A 26,767-nucleotide genomic window follows, 5' to 3' on the forward strand; every position below is an offset into this window, starting at 1 on the left:
CAGGGCGCGCGCCTTACTCAGGTTATGTTATAATTTATGATATCAAACAAATTGTTTTCATGTTGCCGTGGGTCTGTACAGTAATAGATCACAAAAGACGTCAAAACGAGGTAAGACTATCCGTGGCACATGCGACCACGCCTTGTGCGTCACTTCCTTGTTCTTACCACATTTTTACGTCGTATGTGATGTATTACTGAATTGACGCACGGCAACATGGCATCTATTTGTTAACCATAGCATCCATTTCTTTTTTAGGTGTTGTCACTCCAGATTCTTGGTCAACACAACCGTACTTCGCAGACGGAAAACCAGTCCCGGTCACCATGTTTCCTTTGCCGGAGATGGAGTACCAAAGCGTCGCCAACATGTTTTACAGCACCGGTGGTGCTGGCACAATAGTCCGCATCGATCGTGTCCAGAATCCATGTCTTTACACGCAGTATATTACTTACAAGCAGGATGTTGAGCAGAAAAACAGTCGATCCGGTCGAATTGTGAGGAACGAGTTACAACTTTTTCACGGGACTAAAGGATCGAACGTGAACGCCATCAACAGGCATGGATTTATTAGAACCTTTCCTGGAACGACACATGGTTAGTTTGTTCACCATATCTCCCTTATATTCTCAAAAGGCAAGACATCTTGATCTTGAGTGGATTCCAAAATTATTCGGAGTGGACCCGACCACATCCGCGCCGAAGACTCCGAGAACTTCTTACCCTTCCCAAGAGTTCTGACAAAACTTCCTCCCCAGGACTCCCCCTTCTAAAACAGGACATTTTCTATCACATCGACATTTCTTGTTTCGTATTACTCATATTTTATCTCATTATTCCAGTTAGGCGCGAGACTTTGGTCGGCTGGCGTGAACTAGCGTTAGATTGGAGATTTTAATCCTTAGTGGTCAGAGCAAACCGGTTTTACATTTTATTTCTGTTGTTTTGTTTCAGGAGCGGTCTTTGGTAATGGGGTGTACTTCGCGTCTAGAGCTTCCTATTCCAATGGGTACACTGCCCCAGATAGCAACGGACTGAGACACATGTATCTGGCTCGAGTCGTTGTGGGTTTCTATACCCTAGGTCAGAGAGGGTTACTGGTACCTCCAGCTATACCCTGCCATGAACCAGAAGTTCTGTTTGATTCTGTAGTGGACAACACGGAAAATCCATCCGTTTTTGTTGTATTTCGTGAGGCGCAGTGCTATCCGGAATATCTTATTACTTTTAAAACATAAGCAAACCGTAACAATAGTTCCCATACTTCTTAAAATTGCGTGACTAGCCATTGCTGTTGCATGACCTCATCCATTTCAATCCAGTCATAACGCAATCTTCTACAAACGGTTGAAGCAAGTTCAGTTGTGTCGTGTTGTATTGTCCCCCTAAAAGACATGGAAATTCCAAAGTTCAGAATTGACGATAGCCATGGAACTTTTTCCCCTGTTTGGAGAAATGAGCAGAAAGTGTCACTGTCATTAAATAATCCCCTCATTACCACAAATTCATGTTTTAAGACAATCAGAATATCAGGTGTTATCTTTAACCTTTAAGTAATAATGATAAAGAAAAAACACAGGGTATAGTAAAAAGATAATTCGTTATTTATAACTCATGAAAAAAATAATTTTTAATTTTTAAAAATATCATTACTCAGTGATTATTAATAATTACAAAAGTTGAAATATTCCCCACTTTCACCAAAAATGAAGTGAATAATTTTTTGTCAATACAACGCAAAAACAAAAAAAAAATGTTTCAGTTGTGTCGATATATTAAAAGAGAGTCTGGAAACTTAACTCTTGAGATGCACTTTTTTCTCTTCAGCCACTTGTTTGTGAATAGGGCAAGCTAATCACTTCTGAACTGGCCAACCAGTGTTCTGTGTGGTATATGCTAATTGAAAGAATAATGGTATCATAATATTTCACCAGCCTGCCTAGATCAGTGTGGCTATTTTCAGGGCAGTCCAAATTATGTGTTAATGAAGATTAAAAAGAATAAAGATGTTGTTGTAAGTTTTTAATTCAACACTTTAACTTGCATTTCATTGGTCTATTTCAGCATAGATTTTGAATGGGTTGAGGTGTTCAGGGAGTAGTTTTTTAACAATTCGTCATGACGAAATTCGATTTTAACCAAATATTCAGTGAAAATATACTTAACACAGACAGCTATCTATAGACTGTTCCAATCCTTGTCTGTATATTAGACATACTGTGCAACTTCGGCCTTTCATTACTGGATTTGTTTCATAGTTATAACAAGTTGAGGACCATCCAAAAATATACGTAAACAAAACCAACTGGTATGCCTTCTTCGTGTTTCAAGCATAATTTATCTGGTAAATATTTAATTTGAATGAATATACACATAAAAAAAACATGCCTAAATATGTTGCATAATCAGCAATTCACGCCGCCATTTAGATTTATCACAACAGAATCGTTGCTAATTAGTGTATATTGTAGTGTGACCGTAATTATATGCAAAATGCCCGCAGGTCTAAAACACGTGAATTTTGACTCTACATTTTATTATTACTTGGATTAGTGTGTGCGCGAATAAAGAATCTTGTGTTTTACAGAACCGAGTAGTTAACGAAATATTTGCCAGTTCTGAGCCACAATGTTCTCTCAGTACAGAGGTTAAAGAAAACTGTGAGCTTACAAGAACAATGAATTTCCCATGACAAGTAATATATATATCTTATTAGACGTTTTGTTGTGTGGTATCGCTGAGTATTTTTACTCGTTATTTGTATTTTGACTTGCCCTACGGGCTCGTCAAAATGCGGCACAACTCGTAAAAAATACTCAGCGATACTACACAACAAAATGTCTAATAAGTTATTTATTATCCAACACGCGAAACTGTTATTTCAGTGCGGGCGAATTTCGTGGATATTTATTTTACAGGGAGTGTGTGACAGAAGTATGCGAAGCGGAACGGAATTGGCGCGTTGTTGTGTTGCCGTTTCTATTTTCTTCATTAAATGAAGAAATTTCCTGGTCGTCATGCTGTTTTTCTTCGTTCGATTCATCTAATGAACTTGGATCTATATTTTTCAGCCATTCTGACTCTTCTTCGTCGGCAATATGATTCAAATTGTCCGTCATTTGTGTTTTTTTCGTAACTACAATCCAATTCTTCGCTTGTGCGATCCGGGAAAGCCTGTTTAACCGGTACTCTACAATAGACGAGTACAAATACCGCGTGATATTTGTACTGGTGTATGGTGTTATTTGTACTCGTCTAGGTGTAGCTGGATAATAAGGAGGGCTATTTTGAGCCAATTGGAGGTTTTATGTGCTTATTGTCATTCAAATATAGATTTATTTTAACATCATGCACAACTAAATACTTTCAAACGACTTACCCTCAAGGACTTTTCAAATCCTCTCCCAGCTTCAGTCTACTTTGTAATAGGAAGACCTTCATCAATTCTTATTACAGGTTAAATGAAAATGGGGAGTATCATTCCTGGAACATCACCTCTTATAAATAATCCAACAAAATATTTTTACTAGCACATGATTGGTTAAGATACATCATGTGACCTGGGGGATTTCTGAGGATATACCCCTAGCACTATTCCTCAATTTTCAAACCTTACATCCAATATGGAAAATTTTCAGCATAAAGTTTAATTAAAGATGAGAAAGAGTTATGTGGTTGTTACAGAAGAAGGCCCAACATGTTTTTTTTTTAGTTGAAAATGAGAAATGAACATCCCCGCCATAACTGGTAGTTGTTTGTAAACATTTTTCCTGTGCGCTGAAGAATATTTGTAGGATTGTAAACACAATGTCCTTGGACATTATGTGCGTCCCTTGAGGCTTGCAGTTTTCTTTGAGCTACCCTCTCTTGCAGATCCAAACAGATAATGTCTGCGGATAAATATCCGTACATATTTTTTGCACCAAATGGAGGCTATTGTTCTATATAATAATTCCCCAGTTTTAGCCAAGGTACATTCAGTGATATGATGCATTTAAACTAATCACAAACAAGCAGAAACATCTAATGGTACATACTTATGATTATTTGTCTGAGTGGAATAAAAGGAGATACTATCACTATGCTTCCATAACAAATATTAAGAAAAATTGACATTTCTTTTTGAGAATTCTCTTGGTGATGATATGGTCACCTCTCATCTAGCCTGCAAAAGAACAGAAGAGTGACACCTTCCATTCCTTTGGTTGCTGCTAAACACAAAAGATGCACGAGAGTCGCACGAGGCGGTAGCCGAGAGCGTCTCTAACTTCTTGAGTGCCTAGCAAACCTCCCAAGTGCAACCATAACTCAATAGTGTTCGCTGTGTTGTTTGTTGTGAGTTGCATTCGGCAGAAAATCGATCGGCTCATTGAAAATCAGCCGGCAAGTACTTGAAAAGCGTAAATCGATGGCGCAATACGTGCAGTGGCACGCTAAGAAACAAATTACACCTTAATTTTTTTTTTTAACCCTTAGGATCAAAATAGCAGTTCTCCCTAGTAACTTCGTAACATTTGACAGTCAATATGTAAAGAGAATTTAGTGTGACATCCAGATTCAAACACACAACAACTAGTAAATCTGTTTATTCTCATAACCTATCGGCTAGGTAACTTACTCATATTGTAAGGAGAAGCTTCATGTCGATCAATTCAGAGATTTTAGGAGGTAAAACCGCAAAAATGCTCTTAAAATGTTTTAGAAATGTTTATACTGTGTTTAGGTAAATTGGGGGACGAGATACCAACCACATGCAACGAAGATAATGACCATGTGCGATTTTTTTTGTTTTGTTTTGATTTTTTTTTTTTTTTTTTTTTAATGACTTTATTGCGATTGGTTTGTAAGCGGTTGACCTGGTCACGGTTGTCTGAGTTTTTCCGCAAATAAAGAGGCTGCGTGGTTTCAGGCAATAGACCGCAATTTCTAACGGGTTTTCAGAGTAATAACCCACGCATGATGTTTGGGAGGCCGGGAACACGAGAAAAGTTTGTAAATCACGCGCTAGAGGCGAGTGATCGACGAACTTTTCGAGTGTTGTCCCAGCATTACGCCCGTAAACCTATAAAAACCTGGGTGCATGTAGTATTTCAGTTATTTTATAACGTCTATTATAATCCTAAACTAGGAACTGGCTGTAAAGTAGAGCGTATTGAAAAATTATTTAAATAGTCAGTGGTACGCGCTTTTACGGTTAGCAGGAATCCACGCATGTACAATAATTTCAATTTCAGGATAGCGCCTAGCGATTTAATATTTCTGATCAAGTCTCAATAGCCCGTTTCCGAATTACCCTTGGCCTCATTTTCAAAACGAGTCCTTCTGCTCATCCTTTCATATGATAATAAGTTTTCATTAACATGCAAATTAAACTAACTTTTACAAGAATGGTTGAGCACCAGCCCATATTTTACTGCAAAATTTAGTCAAAGGGTGTATATAAAATTGAGTTTTGCTACCCTACAGATAAAACCCTGTTTTAATTAAGTATTTGTTGTTATTGTTGTTGTTTTTGAGCTTTCCGGTCAAACGGAGGTAAGTGGGAGGCTAGCGTAAGGAGCGAGACAGGCGCGAAAAAAATAACATTACCGTCGCTATCCACTCAAATGTTCGCAGATAGTGTTAATGTCTTCAAACGCATTTTGGCGAGGGTTCAACTGTAAATTTCCTTTACCTGTGAGACCTATAAACAAAGAGATGAGACACATTCGCTACCAATCCAAGTATTGAAGACAATTTACAGATGGTAAGTAAATTTTTACTTGAATTCTGCGATGCTGGTTTTCTTATGAAGAATTAGGCCATGATCTGAGAAACTCATAAATCATTTGCTTTGCGAGATTCGTTTAAGGTTTGCTTTTCAAAATGTGATGCACTACACTATACTTCGCTAATTTTAAGCAGTATTGAAAGTCTTCGACGTTTTATTTCGCAATAAGAGTCAACGAGTTGTCGGAAGGTTCTCGAAATATTGTCTGGCAGTCTCTAATCGAAAATCTAGGCGCCATCTTAGTAGTGTCGTCATCGAGAGCTTAGTCAGCGCTTTTCGTAAACATTTACATCCTGAAAAAGAGATTAAACGTTTCGATCGAGGTCGTGAATTTCACAGCGAAGCTAGTTCTACAAAGATTCATAAAAACCTTGTCTCATAAAAATTTTAAAAATTGCAAGATAATGCATCGACAAACAGCTAGTTAATATTCAACTGTAGCAACTAATTAACCGGGGACATTTACATTTGAGATAATATTCCGCGTAGCGATCCATTTACTGAAAGAGTCCAACTGATTCGAAACTATTCACGACCTTCAATATTAAGATTCCATGGATGGTATACTCTCAAAAAAAAATTATGATTTTATCCAAATGCGATTATTGTTTATCAGCTGTGCACAAACTCTTATTTTGTCTTGTGTGTATTCCGTTTTGTTGTGTTTTGTGTAGGTTTGGTTTGATTTGGTTTTGTTTGATTTGTTTTCGCTACACAATTTTCACGGGAAATTTTTAAATGTATATGTGCTGAAAGCGGGGGTGTCTCACAATATTTGTCGTATTTTTATCAGATATGGCAATTTAGGAAATTTCTAGCCCGTTTCTTGTTACGCTTCGCATCGGAAGCATAAGTTGCCGACCAGCTGGGGCTATAAAACTGACCATGTAAGGAAATTTTTACACAACCTTTGATTCCTCTGAGAACTCTCACAAATACAACATTTGAGATATAAATAGATATGTAAAAGTTTTCAAAGTAGACCTGGAAGTAGCTGCTAAAAGGTTCACTTAAACTAGCATTTATGAATCAGTGTTGTAGCCCTAGTCCCAGTCCCTCGCGTCTGTTGTGTTGCATTAGAGGGTTACTCTTGAACAATTTTCTAGAAATGGTAAGTTAAACTTTATTACTTTGTCAATAAAAATAGCAGCAACCCACCAAGTAAGGACACTTAGGTATGGACAGACACAAAACTAAAATAAAAGGGGTAATTAAATAAAAAAATAACAGTTTTAAAAAGTTCAGAAGTACAAAATTCTATCACACGAAGCCCTTTGCTGTATAGATGTATCCGAATGCACTAACTGTTAATAAAAATTATGAGCCGCACAGGACGCAATTTTTTACCGTTATCTGGTAACATTACATGTATCTGGACTAGATCTTGTTTTCTGTTAGACTTGGCAAAAACATCCAAAGTCTGTTGATATCTCACTTTTGCATGGACCTTGGTCCCAGATACCTCACTGGATGCTTCTGAAAATGCGTAGCGTATACTCCAGGGATTATAAAAATCCCTTCGTTTTTTACAATATAATAAGTAGTATTATGAAAAAAATAATTATGATAAACAAATCTGGGCATAGGTCGCTTTTGACCTTAAAAAAAAATTGATGTTGCTATAAATACCAATTAAATCCGATACTGACATGGGTTTCAATGGAAACGGATTGCAGTATTGATGTTCCAGTTGAATTTAGGCTGTGACGCGTCGACAGGCTTAAGAAAGGTGCTCTTAGATCCCTTTGTCTTGCAAATTTGAGCGTTTTCTTATTTAAACTGATTACCAGTAGTCATGTTTCTAATTGAGTAAGAGAAAGAAAGTTCTTATTTATTTATTTATTTACTTTTATTTTTTAAAATTTATTATTTTTTGGTCATTCCGGGAATTCCGGGTATTCCGAGTATTCCGTTTCCGGTTCCGAATTCCGGCATTCTATGTTTTCCAAACTACTTTTACAGTACTGTAAATGCCAAGCAGTATAGGCTCTAATATCCGTAGAGGAGAAAAAAACTTAGCTGTGTCAAAGTCAAAGAAGGATTGCTTCATCCAAATTTTGTTTCTGACCCCCACCTTTAACACTAAACATCACCAGACAATGATTATAATTTTTTTTAGCCATCTAAAAGTATTATTAGTATGTAACTAAGGCTCCAGTTTTACATTTCAAATTTTACTCAAAATTTGTAAATAACTAATAAATTTATCTTCAAACTTCTTTAGATTAAGTAACTAAGTAGTGTCCCCAATTAGTTTTTACACCTGTAAAGCTAAATACATTGACACTTGAACAAAGTTTTCATTCATTCATTGATTAAACGACAGAGTATCACTAGCTATAATTGATGATAATAGCCCATTTCCGAATTACCCTTGACCTCATTTTCAAAACGAGTCCTGGTGCTCATCCTTTCATATGATTATAAGTTTTCATTCACATGCAAATTAAACTCATTTCATAAGAATGGTTGAGCACCAGGCCTCGTTTTAAAAAAGAGGCCAAAAGTAATTCGGAAATGGCCTATTCTTTTGGATAGTTAATCTATTTTGGATATTAAATCTACTGACATTACTGAGGTCGCATTTAATTTTTGTTAGTTTCTTCTTTGGCCGGAAAAGTGAAGGTAACTCTGGAGTATAAAGGTTCAAATGGAAAATCAATTGGTTTTACCTACTTTGAATTTACCAAGAACTCTGAAAGAGTCATACTCGAAGAGATCTCGAAAGTTAGGATGAGCCAAGATGCAATGTACAAGACGGTTAATAGTCTTGCTGTATCGAGAAGCAGTGGTGTTCAACAAGAAACCCCTCGTGGTCCAAGAGGAACAGGTGTTGGTATGTATTACTGTAAAGTATCATGCACAACTTGAATTTGTAATTTTACTATCATGACTTCAATTGAAATTTTTGTTATGAGTAATGGATACCGTAGTATTTGAATGTGCGTCACATCTGCTAAGGTCTAGGGTGGCAGGTAAGAAATGGTACTGAAAACGTTATGGTATCATAATAACCCTTGATTGCCCTTCACGAAGGAATGTATTTTATTTATAAAGACCCATTGCTCCACCACAAAGGCTGGCAGGCTACCTTAAAGTGTTGAATCACTTCAGTGACCTTGATTAAGGATTCATAAAATGCAATGGAACCCAATTTTTACAGTGTGTGAAACCATAATTCGTGAACTCCTGTGATGATATTTGGCCAACTGGAATTACTAAATTAAATATTGTAATGGTTCGGAACAAATTCATCTTTTAGGATCATCGGAAAAAAGTTTTGATAGTTTTTTAACCTCGGCTAAACGAGTCTCTTCCGTCTGGAGAAATCTTCTCAATTACATACCGTATGTGGACAAACAAAACATTGGGGGTGACTTCTTTCCGACATTAACTGCTTTTCTTATGGAATTCATTGATGGCTTGGTCTTCTCATATTGAATAGAAGTGTATTCCATTGCCTCTTCGTAACATTCTGAGATTCACCAAACTACTCAATGTAACCTCTCGCCTTCTTCCTCTTCGCCTTACACTAGAGCTCTCTATCAGATCTCTAGTGCAAATGCGTTGTAAAGTAAGAGTGCTTTTATATAGAGTGTCGAAAGACGTAACGCTGGTTTCCCTTCAATGCGCTTTGATTGGTTTAGAAGACTCCCGCTACTCTCTCAACCAGTTAGTTACAAAACTAATAGCAATCGTGACATGGTCACTCGCGTCTCCTCGCGCTTGTCCGTGCTTTGAGTTCTCTTTGTGTCCTTGTGATATTTTTCTGTTCTCTAATTGGCTGATGTGTTTACGGTGGTTTTGGTATTACGATACTCAATTAAAACCTTCTCATTAATTTACATTTGGTCTTGTAACCTAACATTGCATATGGTTATTTTACTAGGATCGTCCAATATGAATAAGAGGAATGATGCTCTACCTGAAGAAATTCTTACACTACTTGTGGACAAAGCTGCCGAAATAGAAGGCCGCGAGTTTCTCGAAATGGTTTTCAGCACTTCAGTTGGAAGAGTATTATTTAATCACTACAGAAACAATTTGACATTACCTGAAGATGTTGCTAGAGCAAATGGACATACCATCTTGGGAGATTTCCTTGAGGATGTGAATGAAAGGTAAGAATTATGTATTTCTTTGCTGGGTTGGTTATTTAAAGCCTTCTTGCCACCAGAAAAGTAATGCTGACATTATAGATGGTGAGAAAAGTCAATGATTTTCAGATAATACGATAAACTTGGACAACCCTGTTACCTTCATAATGGACTCCAAATCGGATCGAGAGATTATGGCTACTGTGTTCCTGTTTTCTCGTGTTCCTGTCAATACACGTTATTCTCTCAGAGTGTCTTCCTCCAACCATACGTTTTATATGCAATTTATTCGAGGGCTTTTTTTTTTCTTTTATCAATTGTCTTTATTCACTTTTAATTTGCACAAAACAATACAGTACAATACGTAAAACACTCAAAGTATTTACGGGAATAACAATGCTTACGTTATTTACAATGCTGACACTGTTTCCATTTATAGTTATCGCTACTCACGTTAAAGTCCGCTTAGGGTTCAGATTATATGATACAAACACTACTTACATTATGATTTTTTAAATAATTAGCCTACTCCACATACGATACAATTCCGTTTCTACTTATTCTAGATCAGGCAGTTATTTCAATTAATGAGAGGTAGACTGCACCAGCACCACATCACAGACACAATGCAAATACTTCAATTAGGTTTCTGAGCGGAAGGTTGTTAAAAACTTAAATAAATAATGCAGATTTTGAATGAACCAACCACATATTCTCTCTGCGCAATATCAGAAAAGTAAATAAATAAAAACAAATGGATAAATAGAAGAAATCATTTTGATAATGGTTCTCATCTTTTCTTAAAATCTTGAAGCTTCTTGTTTCTTGAGGTAATGAGCCTTTCAGTCTCCTGCTTAGATTCTACTTTTTGTAAAAACAAGGTAAAGTTGTAGGCTAATTTGTGATGCAATGTTTCTGAAATGTTACTGAAGTCGTAAGAATTTGCAGTAGCGCTCAGCAGGACTGTCTACGTTACATCATTTTCTTACTCATACAGGCTATCAAAGGAAGTTTGCAGAGGAGACAACTATGAAACCATTGATTGGTTAGAGCTTAAGTATGCCGTGGACAAGAAAATTTGTCTACCCAGTAAGTTTTCACTTTGATCATAAGATACAGGTACGAAGCACAGCATATCGTGTGGAGTCGAAGTTTATTGCAAACAGTGAATACTGCTACACAGATCATCAACAGCTCCTTTTATTTTTTATTTTTATTTCTATTTTTTTTTTTTTTTTCACTACGGGTTTTGGGATATCTATACTTGTGCCTGGCCCGTCCCAAACCAGGAGATAATGAAATAGATGTAACCCTATTGTCAGGAACTTTTAAATTTTTTTTTATTAGCTGGCGGGTTCCACGGTATAAGTGTAGCAAGAAGTAAGTTATAGCAGACCATAGCTGTTGTCTTACTTGTTCACGCCAGGTACTAATGATGCCCAAGCGGTAAGTTCTCCAGTTGATGATGTGAACCAGAGTGGCTACGAAGCAGATGATGAAGCATCATCGTTGCCATCACCCGCTGACACTAACGCGAATGGTAGCGAAATGCATGATTCAGAACATGGAGATATAGAGCAAATTACATCAGGTGATTGTGAAGGTTCTTCTCCTTGAGATTTTTTCTCTGCCAATTCTACTCCTGAGTTATTGGTGTGCTATCACTTAGGCTTTCAAAATCATTTCAACAGGGCTTTTGTTCATTTTTATTTACTTATTTTAGTTATACATCTAACATTCATTTTACAAGCCATGCAGTATCTTTCAACAACGTTTCTAGCTTACCATGTTGTTTTATATCACTAGGTAAGGATGATTCGCGTGATTCAATCACGACTGAAACTGAAAGACGACGACATCAGAAGAGAAACGAACGACAGGCGGGGAGCGGGTCTTCATTCGCAAACAGAGATGATTCTGAAAAGGAAATGGAATCCTTGCCTTATGGTACAGACATTGTGGAGATAAAAGGTGCTCCCACATTTTCTTGCATTAATTCATACACCTCTTGTCCTCCTCGCCACTTGCGTGGTGGCTTAATTAATTGTTTTAATTACAGTCGCAATTATTTGATGATTCCAAGATCGACTAGTTTTATCAACTGGGGTGATATCTAAATTGGCCAGCTTAAAGAGATAACCAATATATTTACTTCTTGTAAAATGATTAGGTTGTCTTACATTTCCAAGCCTAAAACAATGTCCTTATGATTCACGATCATGGTGTTCGAGAATACCATACGGACTAATGTAATGTTATTGTTTCCTGTCGCAAATCTCTATCAAGTTTCGATTTCGTCGCAGACTAGAACAATTTCCTATTGAGTATCCGAAACAACGCGGGACTTTCCTCCCAGGCCTCACTGCGCTAACCGCTCGTGCCAGTCTACTTGGAAGTCTCTCGCGTTTTCCCGAAAAATTGTCACGACTTCTTGTTGTAATGCATGATTTTCCGTTATTCTGATTGCTATTTGTGGAAGTTTTACGACGCTCAAATAAATCATCTCATCTCTTCGAAATTTTAAATGCCATCGAGTGACGCGGATCAACACGAAGCAAACCAAAGCATGAAACGAAGCTCATCTTTTATAGGTGAATATATGAAAATCATATATGTGTGAACTGCAGTAACGAACACTACTACTGCTTAAGTAATGTTCGTTACTGTGAAGATCGCTCACGTACTCATTTCATCTCTTATTGTGGATCTGACTAACATCATCGTCAGGGTATACAGTGTCTTCATATGTTGTTGTTTGGCTGCATTTTCAGCTTCTTCTGCAATCTCTTCAGTCCATCTTCTTTTATCCACCCTAACCTGTCTTTTAATTTCCCTATCCTTCTGTCGGTATTCATCTTGCCATCTCTGCTTAAGTCTCTCTGATCTTGCACCGATTAACTTTTGTTTGATGGCCTTCCTTTGGTCGACCAGAGCCCAAGTTACCTTACTCAACCATGGCTTGTTTTTCTTTTTCTTGTACCCTAGTACCTCTTCTGCCTTTTTACATAAGCTTTCTCCAATATCTCGCTTTTCCTCTCTACTTGGTCTTCTACTTCTCTTTCATCAGTCATTGTCTCTTCTATCTCCAGTGCCTGAATCTATTTTTTAGCTGTATATTGAACCTTCTGTGTATGTCATCGTTTTGGAGTTGGTGGGTGTCGAACTTTATTTTGGTATTCTTGTGAATTTCCTTGTGAGGAAATACTGTTCCAGTGATAACCATCTCATTAAAATCACAGAATTCTTTCAGTCTTTCTCCAGTATCGTTAACCGTGCCCAGTCCATGTTGCCCCATTACTCTTCCAAGGCCGTTGACAAGGTTTCCCACTTTTGCATTCATGTCTCCGGTGATGATTAACGTATCATGTTTGTGCCCAGTCCATGTTGCCCCATTATTCTTATAAGGGTGACTTCACCGATGAAAAAAGGTTTTTTGTTTCATGGACAATGAATATTTACTCGATAAGCGTGTGGAAAAGACTTCCACTATCCTGAAACAAGCGTTTCATCCTATGAATGGCATTTCTCTCGGCTGTTTTGATCTTCATTCACATTTTCTTGGCTTTTGATGTAAAATTATCTGTAGTAATGTTTACATAGTTTCTTCCTCATGATACGATCTTCAAAAGAAGCAAAGGGACAATAAGGTTTTTTATTACACGACTCGGGCAGTCAGAGGGCCAATAACTAAAATCAACCAATCAAAATGCTCTATCGCCGGTCAATATTCTCTCAGTATTGGACCGGGTACTGTCCCGAATGGTCCCGAATGATACCGCACTTGTGTCCCTTTGAACTTCAGTCGTAGAATAAATCTCTTATTAACCAAGCTTGCTCGGGACCCTACTGGAAGAATATCGGCCCTCGATCTTTTTTGTACGGACCTCGGGCCGATATTCTCCCAGTACGGCCCTCGCGCTTGGTTAATAAGATATATGTTACGTAGGTCAAATTCATAGCTGCAATAGTTTTTCCCAGCAGCAGTTCATTCTTCTACTCCTCCTAAAACGCTGTTTCATCAATTGCTGAATTCCTCATGAAAGTTAAAAAAAAGAGTATAGCTTTGAAGAATCGTAGTCGACTTTCTCTGTCTCTTCTATTCTCTGTATTTCTTGAAAAACTCCTGGCGATAAAGAACCATCACTAAGACAGAGAGAAATACTACAAATGAATACTGTTTAATTAATTTCTTCATTTTTAAACTTGTAGTTCCGGCCGAGATACTGGCGCAAGGACCCGTTGCAAAACGGCTTTATGAAGAAGCTCTAAAGGATGGGTCTCTAAGTGTTTATCGAACTCGAATATTGATCACTGGTCAGGATCGTGCTGGCAAAACAAGCTTGAAAAAGTCACTCTTGGGTCAACCATTCGACCCTGAAGAACAGAGTACCGATGGAATTGAGGTCGATCCATCTAAGTGCGCCATTAAAGTTGACCAAATTAAGAACTGGAATTCGACAGGTAAAAAGGAATCATGTTTGAGTGAATGCTGTGAAGAGATATCAAGAATGTTGGCTGAAAAAAGATATCAATGGATTCTTCAAAAAGAACAAATGGAATCAGAAGAAGTGCCTCATGAAAAACCTAAAGAAAAACCCGCGGAAGACTCCAACATCAAGGATGAAAATGAGGTTTGTCATAATGCAAGTTTTGAATTCACACACTCGATATGACCTAGTGTAAATGTGTGGCGTTTATAACTATATTTTTCCGTACCATCCTCCTTATTAGATTCTTCGTACTGAAGACAGTCCTAAGAGTCCGAACGTCTATTCGTCAACAAGTGAAAAGCAAGACAACGAAACAGAAAACCAAACCCGCGGTTGCTTGGAAGAGAAAAGAAGTGATTGCTCAAGTGAGTCTGGATTGATACCTGATACAGTGGTGGAACATGCTGATAGATTATTGAAGGAAATGATTGACGGTAAGGATAGACAAAACCCTCAGGACGACAAAGAATCGATTGTAACTATAGATTTATGGGACTTCGCGGGACAGCACCTGTATTATGCTGCTCATTCTGTACTTTTTACTAAAAGAGCCGTGTACATCCTTGTGCACAATCTCAGCAAAGAACTGAATGACCCAGCCCAGCCTTGTGCAAGACAAGGTTGTCATAACATTATCTTGGAAAACCCTGGCCGAATAACAAATCTAGAGGATCTACTTTCATGGCTTGCCACCATTCACAGTATCAAACCGAAGGACGAGGGAGTGCCAGTTGACAACTCAGGCACAGGGATTTCCTATCTTCGACCCCCGGTATTCATTGTTGGCACACATGCTGACCAACCAACAGAAAATATCGAGATTGTGACAACAAAGATACAACAAGCTATATCTGGTAAGGAGTAGGACAAACACGTGATCCGACCTTTCTTCAGCATTGATAACACACAAGGTCACCAATCATCGTTCGGTAAAACACAGAGAAACGAATCTGTGTTACCCAAGGTTAAGAGATTGTTCGTTGGGAAGTCGCAAAGGAGTCATCAGAGAGGTAAGGTAAAAAAGATGTAAGTGGAAAAAGTTGCTTTTCTGGCAAACTTTAAAAAAATATATCATTACATTAGCGGTCATTTATCCATAAGGCGGACGGCATTCATGCAAATCTAGACTGTAATGAATCCAAGTCAATTTCAAATTACTGTCACTAGCTATAGATTTCTTTGTGATGTGTGAAAAATTAAAAAAAAAGGTGGAATTTACCATAATTAGTGAAACAGAGCGGTTATTTTTGGAATAATCTGGTCTTGAAGATACTTACCTTAATGAATGGAGAAGAAAGTTCACTCTCAAATCACTTTGTTATTTGATATTTCTGTCATATTGTGTGAGCACGAGATAGAACTTCTTTTTTATCCAATGCGTACATCTGACAGGAGAAATAGCCCTTGTATATATGATAGCGTGGTGACCTCAAGATAGTAATAGAGGATACTAGGTACTGTTTTTATTTTTATCTTACTCATGATTTTAAGGAAAAAGTGGAGAAAAAGGCAAAGCTACTGGTGATGAGATTCATATTCTTCGTGCCAAAATTATGGAGATTCTGCGACAGGAGCCATACATGGGAGAGAAAATACCAGTTAGGTAAAGTGCGTTTGCATACATTTTAAGTAAAGACGACTAAAATGAAATTTGATATCAGGGTTATGATATTATAATAAGATCTCCTGCATTCGCCGTGCAACATTTCAAAATTTTGCTTTTTAGAATCCCTCATATCTGCAATGAAACTCCTGGGTGAAATTTTGAAGGCACGAGTTCAAAGAACAATGTTGATTTGCTCTCGGTAAAACAGGGGATTTTGAGCAGTCTAATCTTATGTTAGCCTGTTTTGTATCAATGACAATTTTACTTGAGAAGTATCTATTAGCTTGCGTGTGGAATCACTATATAACTTAATAAGCCTCTGGCCTTTGAGACTACAGTCGAACCTCTACTAACGGCCACCTCTCTACGATGGGCTTCTCCACAACGGCCACGTTTTTCGGTCCCGGCAGGCTGCCAATACATTGATTTAAACCTCTCTGCAACGGACACTTTCTTCTGTCCTAAAGGTGGCCGCTGTGGAATGGTTCAACTTTATTGCCTTACTTTTTCAACAGGTGGTTTAACTTTGAAAAACTTGTGGAGACTTTAGTGGCTAGCAATGTTTATTTCATGGATGTGGAGGAGCTTCGAACGCTCGTCGAGAATGCGAACATAATAGAAGGGGATGACCATTTCAAAACCATGCTTAATTTTTATCACGACTTGGGGATGATTGTTAAGCACCGCAACACGGTCATTCTTAAAGCTCAGTGGCTAATTGATCTGTTCAGGAAGTTGATAACCATTCCAACATTTGACAAAATGGTAAGAAATGCCTTATTTACGTTAAAAAGTGTTTTTTCCTTATGATAAGTATAAGAAATAAAATCAGTCCAGTTATGAAGTGATGATAGATAGTAGCCATGTTTTATGGTGTTCCCATACTCGACAATTTTAAGCGGGCAATGGTTTTCAAGCTCTGAGTTGTTGAATTCGCTGATTAAATAAACAACTTTGGCCAAATAGAATTGTCAGAGAAACATCCACGATCCTCGCAGTAGAGAGCGCTATTTATGCAATAGCAAAAATCAGACCTGAAAAAAATCAGGCCTGTACGGGATTCGAAACACTGACCTCTGCGATACTAGTGCAGCGCTCTACCAATTGAGCTAACAAGCCAACTGGGAGCAGGCCGTTAAGTTGATTCGTAATAAACCCGTGATGATAAATCACGATCCTCTACTGCGAGGATCGTGCATCATACGTATCTACAACCGCAGTTAAAAATATATGAACTTCATATTTTCATTGTATTCCATTAAATTGTCTTCAAATATTTAGTTTTATTCTCTTTTTGAATTTTACATTAAATTTTCCGAAGGTAGCTAGTGTTGTTGAGTTTGCTATTTCTGTATATTTTAAGTATTCATGGGAAGTATAGTTCACTTTATGTGCTAATTGCGTTCTTGATTAGGATCCTGTGGAATCAAAGCACTGGCCTGAACTCGAGAGAAATGGTGTTCTCAGCATGGAGCTTGTTGATCACGTGTTTACAAAATTTCTTCGTCGAGGCGCTATCAAAGAAGACATCTTGGACATGATGGAGCAGTTTGGTTTGATTGCTAAGTTCTCTTCACCAGCTCTGCCTGACGTGAAGTATTTTGTACCATGTCAACTGAAGTCCCCACCAGTAGAGCTTTGTAAAATGGAGCCATCATCCACTGATCCTTGTCCATTGTATCTTTATTTCCTCGATGGTTTTGTCCCGCATGGTCTTTTCCCACGGCTTGTCTCTAGTTCGACAGCTTGGGTGGCTACGACTGGATCTTCACACCTGCCGAAACTCTACCAGAATGGAGCTTGGTTTGTTCTAGAGGGAAAAGTCATACATGACATGATCCTAATTTGCAAAAAAAGATTTATAAAAATACTACTGAGGGAAGTAAAGGAAGCCAAAGCAGTTGCACTCCCGCCCTCAACTTCAAGATCTGCAGAAGTTGCAAGAAGAGTGAGATTGTTCTTGAAGAGCAGCTTAGAACATTTTTCACAAGAATTCCCATATCTGAGCAAACTGAGGTATCAGTTCTCCGTCGAATGCCCGTACTGTTTGCAAAGGGTGGAAGAATGTGCAATTCACAGAAAACCCTCTTGTACACATGAGGACTGTTTACACCTTCTCGAAGTTAAACAAGGAAAGCATCTGATCTGTATGGAAAGCGCCGGATACAACGAAGTCTTGACAGTTCAAGGACGGGACTTGTGGTTTTCATCGGAAGGAACCCAGGTACTATCATCATTTATTATAATAACAATACACTTCATCGAAGAAATAATACCATTTGCAACTCATTTTCACTTTGCTGATAGTCATTTGGGAAATATTCCTTAACGGTTCTTCCGTTAAAAGGGTAGAATCTAATGGATAGCTGAGCGACATACAAACCGTGTCATTGTTTTGTCTTATCGTTCCGACAGCTGATTTTTTCGGCCCATCGGATAGTCAGATAACGTCTGCGTAATGTGATTTAAAGGACGGCCAAGCTCTCAAACGTTTGTTAATAACTGACCCTTTGAAAGCGTGAAAACCCTAGTCTAACCAAGGGCCGAAAGTGGCCAACAGAAGAGTGAATAATTAAAATGGAAAGAGCAAGCAAACCATCTGCAACATTTGATTGCGTTTTTTACCACGTTTTTAACCCGGGGTATGATATCATACGACGTCATACAATGAGGTTTTAGGTATGGAGGGAAAAAACTAACTCGCTCACCCAATTCTGATTTGTCAGGAAGTTCATTTGTGCATTAAGTGTGGATTTATTCCCTGCTTCCCCTACAAGATTTTGTATTGTCCCCATAGTCGTACTTTCGTCTTCTTTTTCATATCATGAACATAGAAGTATATCATGAATACATCGAGTGATCAACAGAATTCAAAATGGCGTTTTTCGTCGGGCCGTATGCTAAAAATCATCGACGGGGTTTTTCCTTCCTCTCGCTACATCTTGATCAATCCCTAATTAGACGTATCGTTTTAAAAAATGCATGAAAGGTACGATACGCACCATTTGATTCGCTCTCGCCTTCTTCGACCAGCTTGTAAATTAAAATTTATTTAACGCCCTTTCATTGCGTGAATCTTAGTATTTATATACTTGGGAATAAAATGTGTTACTATTTTTTCAAAGGATCCGTCAAAAACTGGTAGTTTGAGAGTTACTCTTTTAGCGAGTGAGTGGGGATCATCTATGGGTGGCATGTCTACCATCAATCGACAGCTTGCCATACTCCTGGCCAAACATAGGGAAATAGAAGTCACCCTCCTAGTTCCAAAATTTAGCTGCTCTGAAGAAGACAGGAGGACCGCTTGGAATCACAATGTCCTTATTAAAGAAGCAGAGAAACGTCCAGGTTTTGACCCCATTGACTGGTTGAGCTTCCCACCTAAAGATCTCATCATTGATGTAATCCTGGGTCATGGAGCCCAGCTAGGTAAGCAAGTTCAAGTCATTAGGGAGTCCCACAATTGTCAGTGGGTGCAAGTAGTCCATACTGCGCCTGAAGAGCTCGGAATGTTCAAGACCCATCCTCGAGCTGTTGCTAAAGGAGAGCTGAAGACTACAACTGAGGTAGATTTGTGTAAATTGGCAAATCTAGTTGTAGCGATTGGACCCAAGTTGGCAGAGGCCTATTCTGCCTATCTTCGCCCATGCCAGAAGCAGCAAGATATCTTAAAGTTGACTCCTGGAACTTTCAAAGAGTTTTCCGCTTTAATACAAGATCCAGTTGACTTAGGAAATTTTAGAGTGTTGACCTTTGGTCGTGGTGATCCAGAGGACTTCAGTCTGAAAGGGTATGATATCGCTGCCAAAGCAGTTGTTGAACTGAATGACTACTCGTACCATCTGATATATGTGGGTGCACCTGATGGAAAACAAGAGGCAGTCAAAGAACGTTTGCTGCAGAGTGGTATTTCTAATCGTCAGCTGACAGTAAGAACGTTTTTGCAAGACAAAGAGAAGTTGAAAGAGTGTTTTTGTGAGGTTGATCTCTGTATCATGCCATCGCGGACGGAAGGGTTCGGTCTAACAGGGTTGGAAGCCTTATCAGCTGGTCTTCCTATTCTTGTAAGTGGAAACTCAGGGTTCGGAGACGCACTCTGCAGCGTACCATCGGGAAGATCTTTTGTGGTTGATTCTGATGACCCCAAGGTGTGGGCTGAGGCAATTGCTGGTATTCGTGTGAAAGAGAGATTAGAACGTCTTCAAGAGACTCAACTTCTTCGGACATCTTACGAAGAGCAATTTAGCTGGGAGAAACAGTGTGACCTTCTTGCTGATAAGATGTGGAACAAAGTTTATGGTGCGGGTATGTCGATGATTATTAATAACGTCTTTCTGTAGACTTTTTTTATGTCGTATCCCACTCTCTGCTGACATTGATGTGAAAAAGCCTTTTACCACGAATTAAGCTTCTAAAACAGCGTGAAATAGGCTTTTCATTCATTTTTGTGTACATCACCAACGTTTGCCAAATTGACAAGAGTGAGCTAGGAAATAAAAGCAAAAGGAACCTTCAAAATCGATAGTATCAATCTCCAGTTTCATTATCTTTCGTAAAGCGAGTATATTCCAGAATGGTGGTGTACCCGTTGCACAAATCTCATAATGTATGACATGGTCAAGATAAAAGGTATCTGCTCCGGTTATTCACAATGCAATTATTGCTTACTATACAACATAACTATCTGTTATGATTAAAAAGAAAAAGCAATAATATAGAATGCTCAGTGGCCAATCTAACCAATTACCCACTATTTTTTAAGACTGATAGTTTATTTCGCTACTTTTTCTCATTATTGAATCGTCTTTCAAAGACCCTGACAGGGGACTCTTTGCCGTATTTCTCGATATATTAATTCTTACATTCCAGTCGAAAGAATAGCCTTATTCTTTCAGTGACGATCGATTTTTTATCGCTTTATGTTCTCATGAAATGTTTATCGACGCATTATCTTCAAAATAAGGAAAGATCTCGTTCGTTCGAGGCTAATGCCTCCCTGTACAGAGAGGGTTATTGGGTCAATGTAGTTCGCATCCCTAATTTGGGCGGGTATTGCTTCACTGACAGAAAACTCATTGTTCATGTAGAAGTTTCACTCAGCCGCAATGCTGATGCCGAAAGAGATCCTGGTGGGGCGAAAACAAAAATCATATGTGGTAAATTTAAAGTACGTTCTAAGATGAAATAGATTTTTTCAGTGTCACAACTGAACCGTTTACTTGAACTACATTGTCTGATTCAGTTAAACCCACCACAAATTATTTCCCTGCTAGGGCTGCTGAGGCGAGTTATTCAGGATCTTCAGCAGATGCACCTCTTTGCAAGCGAGGTCAACAGCAACACTCACTTGACTGAAGAGTTAACGCAGATTGCTTTAGATAAGGGTTTCAGAATTTCTGACAATCAAGGATCAGGAAACTGCATGTTTCATGCCTTGTTAGAACAACTAGAGACGGTCAAAGGAATCAAAATGCAACATGGCCATTTGAGACAATCTTTGGTTCAGTACCTCAGGGAAAACCCAAAGCTGGTGAGTTACTGTAAACCTTAAAAGAAAGAGAACTAGTAGTGGATTAGTGGTTTTTTCGTTTGTGTTTAATTCTCCCCTTACATCTTCGAGTATTCTTTTAGGTTGGCCTGAAAAGTTTTTTCTGTGTTCGCATATTCTCATGGGTAGAGATAGGTACGTGAGCAGTGAGTTTTTTTCTCCTAGAGCTGAATCGTTACAATCACCGCAAGATTGTATGAAGAGCTTGTATCTTGGATTTCAGTGTCCAGCAGTAGGCAACCTAGCCTCTCTCTTGAGAAAGAAATTAAATGGTATTCTTTTCCACTTTCTCGTCTCATCCAAGTGTACTGTATGTCTGGAGGAGTCATCCCAACTTAAAGAATTATTCCTTTTAGGATCCATCACCTGCCATCGGTTTAGCGCGGACCTAAGCAAGACGTTGATGATTTTTGAAGACCTTTCCACCGATGCAAAATATATTAGAATAAAATAGAATATGAGCGGTTTTATTTACTACCTCCCTGACATTTACCTCGCATGGTCGCATTTCAATAAATAATCATTTCTTAGTGGTATAATGGTAAACATTTGTAATAAGTTCTATGCCCGGCTATCCTTCATCTTTCTTTACTTTAGTCTTTATTGAATATACAAGCAAAAATACATACCTATATTTACATGTTTAAATTATTAATTAAAAAGCTATAAAGCGGAAGCATATTTAAAATACAGTCTATTAATATGACTAGCTTTGAAACTTTCTGTGTTGTTACAAGGTAGTAGGCTTGTTTGAGTTCTCAAACCTTTGGATGATTCTTTAACTTTGGGCAACAAATTGTACAGCGGATGAGTAGGCAGGCAGCTAATCCTCTTTGACATTGACCTATCTGTTTTCTCAAGCAAATCATATATAGCTATAGCATAGGATATAAAACTGCGTTTATGACATCTACGAAGGAACCGCTGCACAGTATTAATGGGCTTGCCAATGTGCTTGAAATTATGTTGATACCAAACTGCAGCCGCCCATTTAGATTCTACAGTATGACATTAGGTGATTTTTGCCTTAGTTACTGCTGCTTGCCCACCACGTTCAAAGTGTTTTAAAGGTACCACTGCTTTTTTCAGTAAGGAGGTTGATTTTTGTTTTGGAATTCAGGTCTTAGTTGTCTCTTTAACAATCTCTTCTTACAGACAGATGGAACAGATCTATTTCACTTCGTCCATGGCCATGAAACATGGGCTGATTACCTAACATACATGGAACAAGATGGCTCGTGGGGAGACCACCTCATTCTCTGTGCAGCGGCAAATTGCTTTAAAACGTGCATTCATGTGGTCAGCAGTCTACAAAATGAAGTAGTCGTCAAGCCACATCGTCCTGTTAACCAAAGCAAGCCACTTGTGCTGGGCCATATCCATGACGTACACTATGTCAGCCTTCAACCCATACAAGGTAAGAATGAAAATGCACAATGTACTTGCTGTTCAATATTAAAGCAATGAAGATCAATTAACATCCATAGCAACATTCGAAAACCTTATGTTTCCTGCGTAAAGCACTAGCTGCGTCGAAGGGTTGACCATCGAATATTCAACGCTTCTCGAGCTCGAATCACAGCGTGGTTATTAAGTTGATCTTTGTCAGACATAACCGTGAGAATGAACTAAGCTTTCTATTTCCTTGCTTGAAAAACAAACCAGCGCCTTGAGTAACTTGAAATGTACCATTGCCGTCGTTTCATAAGTCGTGCATATCATAAAATAAGCTACAAGCTACATTCCTCGATGGTTTTTAGAACTCGTAGAAGTGATTCATGAAGATGATCAATTTACAGTTTGTTTAAAAAAGATGGCAAACGAAGAAATCGTGGGAAGCGAATTTGGTGTTCAGTCATCTGGCTCTTCAGGTCTATCAGGGCTCGACACTAACTTTTCAACTTACTAAACCAAGTAGCTATTGACAAACAGTAGATTTTACGACAATTTCAGTTTGTTTACTAGCTAAACTGGCCAGTGGAAATCGAAAACGATTAGCCAAAACTGAATTTCTACTAGTCTGTGGCTAGTTGGCTACCGTCAGTGTAGAGCCCTGTATATTAAGAAAGGCTATTTGTATTTGAACAAGAGTCGCTCGGTAGGAGGACATTGCAAGGCATACATGCTAAAGTCAAAGTTATTTACAAGTCACACCTGTTGAATATGAAATCGACTTCATGTATTTGGGGTGCAGGGAATCGAAAGTATTGTTGTGAGAACACTTGCCTTCTACCATTGTGGTCCGGTCGGGTTATATCCAAGACCTTGTTCGTCGAGCCCTCCGGATTTTTTTTTCTCTCCATAAACATTGCGATTTCCAATCTATATGCGGAGAACCATCTCCTGGGAAACGTGAAATTTTTGTTCAATAATTTTCGTTTGTTTTATGGTTGCATTTACAGGCTGAAGTAAAGATTCTCAGAAGTAATGGCTACAAACCAGCAAAACCTTCCCGGAGAAACAGAACTCAATAAGGGAAAACTGCGACGTTTGAGGAATTTTCGACGAAATTCTATTTTAGCTTAAAAAATAAGCTTTAGATGAAACAAAGATTCTTAGAAGTCACAGGTCGTTCAATTTGGATGAGCTTAAGTCAGTGAGTTGCCATCAGGTTTTCGTGGGTTGATTGAAATTATGATGTAGAGTAATTCTAAACTGAGTGTAAAACTGAAGTAATTCAATATTGCTTTTGTTTTCCTTTATTTCGATCTGTCTTGTCTAAAAACGCGTACAATGTGCTAAACAAATCAGACGCCGAACGAAAATGAATCGTGACTTGGTCGCCCACGTTTCCCCACACTTTTGGTAGTTTGTTTGTCTTTGCTTTGAAACCTCATTGACTAATAATTAGGTAATATTTCGTTAATATTGGCTGAGGTAATTACTTTGATTCGTTTTTAGAAATTTTCACGAAAACAACAGTTTTTAGCTGAAAATCCAAAATCTGTGACATATCACTTAAAGAGGAGTATCCCAATAAAAAATGTATCCGATTAGAATCCCAGGAATTGTAAACTAAGCGAAAACGAGACCCTGATATCCGAAACATAAACATTTTGAATTTTCGTGGGACCGGGGGGCTGTTTATCACGCGCCACTGAGGAATCCATCATCTTTCTTTTTACAATCAACCCATCCTGAAATTTTACTGCCTTTCTTCATATATTTGCGTAACTTGTACAGGTAGCTCTGTTCTGTAGAAAAATGGGAAACAGTATTTGGTTGAAAGTCTTCGTTTATGGATTGCTAGAACGTTTTTCTTATTTTCAGAACTTTACGGAAACCACATTTTGCAAGTGCAGTTCAATTTAGGGCGTTGTTCGATGACTGCATTACTAACCGCGTTTAAAAGATTACCACTGGACCAGGCGGACAATAGAATTGCATTCACTACTGCCACTGAAACGTGCCTTTTCACTGCCTTCGCCAAACAGCCATGACTGGCATGTTCTGATAACGTGTTTCAATCGCAAGAGACACATTTGTGAAAAATCACTCAATAACCAGTAGAACTGTAGTATAAAGAATCAGTGACAGAATCAAGTTTGAAAAGGAATCGTTTTGTCAATAGATGAACTGATAGAAAAATATAAAGCCGTTAACAGAAACTATCGCAATAGACTCAAACATCATGCTGATGATGGCGATGTCGGCTATGAACCTCTCGCGGCGAGGCGTTCGAACGCTTCCCCATGGATAAAGGCTGATAGAAAAAGAAAAGAAAGTCTGCTCCCCATGGAGCTGACTTTCTTTTCAAAAGCTGATGACAAAAGTGATCAATAAGCACCATTCTGCTGCGCTCTATAACTTCGGTAATTCCATGAATCACTCCAAGCACTACGATGTAAGCCAAACCGTCAAGTTCAGCTTGTAAAAGTCGACACACGAAGGCGGCACCAAAATACAATGGCACCAATAAGACATAGGAAAATCCTGGATGGATAATGTTCCATAACTGCTGAACAGAACTTCGCGAAAGAACTTTCGATATAAACCCCATGAGAGGAGCAAAAATTGCAATTAGTATTTTGCCATGCCCTCTTTGCTTTTGATAAGCTGGGTAGATGACATAAATGGCAACAAAGGCGATTACGTATGTCAGAAATCCAGGCAGCATAAGTCTACAGAGGTGTATGATCATTTTTTTTCGGGATCTCACTCCAAAGCTTTTAGCAAGGTACCACAACTGCAGAAAAGGTCCCATGGCAACGAGTAGGTACATTGGAATTCTATATAAAGGAGAGAGCCAGGTATAGGGCTTACCAACGGCTTGCAGAATGACACTGTAAAGTGCATGTAAGCAGTACATTACAAAAGATATGAGAAAAGCGTTTTTTTAAAGTGTCACTTTGATAAAAATTTCGCATTGCCTTTTCTTTTCACTTCTGGAAACTAGAAGTAAGAAACACTTACCATGCCAGGTTTAATCGCAAAATTCTCACGGAAAGTATGATTATTTCGACCTTGTTTTTCGTTTTTGGTCGCCCGCCATTACTCAATTCAAAAATGGCCGACTGTGGCAAAAAGAGTTGGCACTAGTTGGAGCCTTTCGGAAGTGACGTCATATGCGCAGCTCGACCTAAAAAACGTGGCTAAATTTGTATGCCATATGGAAGAAGAGTTCGAGGAAGAATACATCTTATAAAACGCCTAGAATTTCCACTGTGGAATCTCTCACAACACACGAAGCACGATGCGAAAGTGCGCATATGACGTCACAGGCCAACTCATGCGTAAAACCGCTTTTCAGTTCAGTCGCTGGCTCTCGGTTGCGAGCTGAGTAATGGCGGACGGGTTTTTCGTGAATTTCGGCCAGCTATATCAAGGCGTATTTCCCTTCCATCGACCTAAAAACTATCGCATAGTACAACTCTAACCATAGTAACTTGATTGGCGCTAAAAAATATCAAAACCAGAGACAAAAAGTTTCGTCATAGTGGCACTGATCCTAGTCCTGATCCATGATCCATGATCCTGATCCCTGATCCATGGTCCTAGTGACCATGTAATTGGTGTCGGCGGAAAAGAAACAAAGTATTGCAAAATAAACCAAAATGGAAAATGAGAGAAACAGTTAGATCCCAAACTGTAATAATCCACTGCATGCTTTCCGTGTTAAACCTCTTTGGGACAAACACGCAGCTAAGCAAGGTTTTGTACAGGAAATAAGAGAACAGCAAGTATATTGCACCTATGACAGAAGCAGTTATAAGCGATATTAGAGCTCCAATGTACATTGATTTACAAATTGTCTTC

The 26,767-nt window shown here is 38.5% G+C and overlaps 2 protein-coding genes across 6 annotated transcripts in view; both read left to right on the top strand.

Moving 5' to 3' along the window:
- LOC111338552 (uncharacterized) overlaps window positions 1-2,589 on the top strand; it is a 48,881-nt gene extending 46,292 nt beyond the window's left edge. For 3 of the 4 annotated variants that reach the window (XM_088749783.1, XM_088749782.1, XM_088749784.1), the window contains exons 22-23: window positions 259-597; window positions 955-2,589. In XM_088749783.1, the coding sequence (XP_088605909.1) occupies window positions 259-597; window positions 955-1,238 (623 nt within the window). In that variant the 3' untranslated portion in view covers window positions 1,239-2,589. The remainder of the gene's footprint in view (window positions 1-258; window positions 598-954) is intronic. The other variant, XR_015996875.1, reaches the window with a different exon arrangement.
- Window positions 2,590-5,384: 2,795 nt separating this feature from the next.
- On the top strand, window positions 5,385-24,213 carry LOC148739290 (uncharacterized). Of its 2 annotated transcripts, none has more exons than XM_088749778.1 (15): window positions 5,385-5,746; window positions 8,370-8,606; window positions 9,660-9,891; window positions 10,865-10,956; window positions 11,294-11,458; window positions 11,674-11,838; window positions 14,077-14,498; window positions 14,599-15,367; window positions 15,849-15,960; window positions 16,479-16,728; window positions 17,378-18,187; window positions 19,089-20,262; window positions 21,237-21,493; window positions 22,667-22,928; window positions 23,914-24,213. In XM_088749778.1, exons 9-15 carry the CDS (start codon window positions 15,911-15,913, stop codon window positions 23,916-23,918), a joined length of 2,808 nt encoding a protein of 935 aa, XP_088605904.1. In that variant the 5' UTR covers window positions 5,385-5,746; window positions 8,370-8,606; window positions 9,660-9,891; window positions 10,865-10,956; window positions 11,294-11,458; window positions 11,674-11,838; window positions 14,077-14,498; window positions 14,599-15,367; window positions 15,849-15,910; the 3' UTR covers window positions 23,919-24,213. The 2 variants fall into 2 exon arrangements, with proteins under 2 accessions (XP_088605904.1, XP_088605903.1); XM_088749777.1 differs by having other exon boundaries at window positions 5,386-5,746; window positions 19,089-20,268.
- The last annotated feature ends 2,554 nt before the right edge of the window (window positions 24,214-26,767 follow it).

This window comes from Stylophora pistillata, chromosome 2, assembly GCF_964205215.1.
Source record: "Stylophora pistillata chromosome 2, jaStyPist1.2, whole genome shotgun sequence".
Taxonomy (NCBI): domain Eukaryota; kingdom Metazoa; phylum Cnidaria; class Anthozoa; order Scleractinia; family Pocilloporidae; genus Stylophora; species Stylophora pistillata.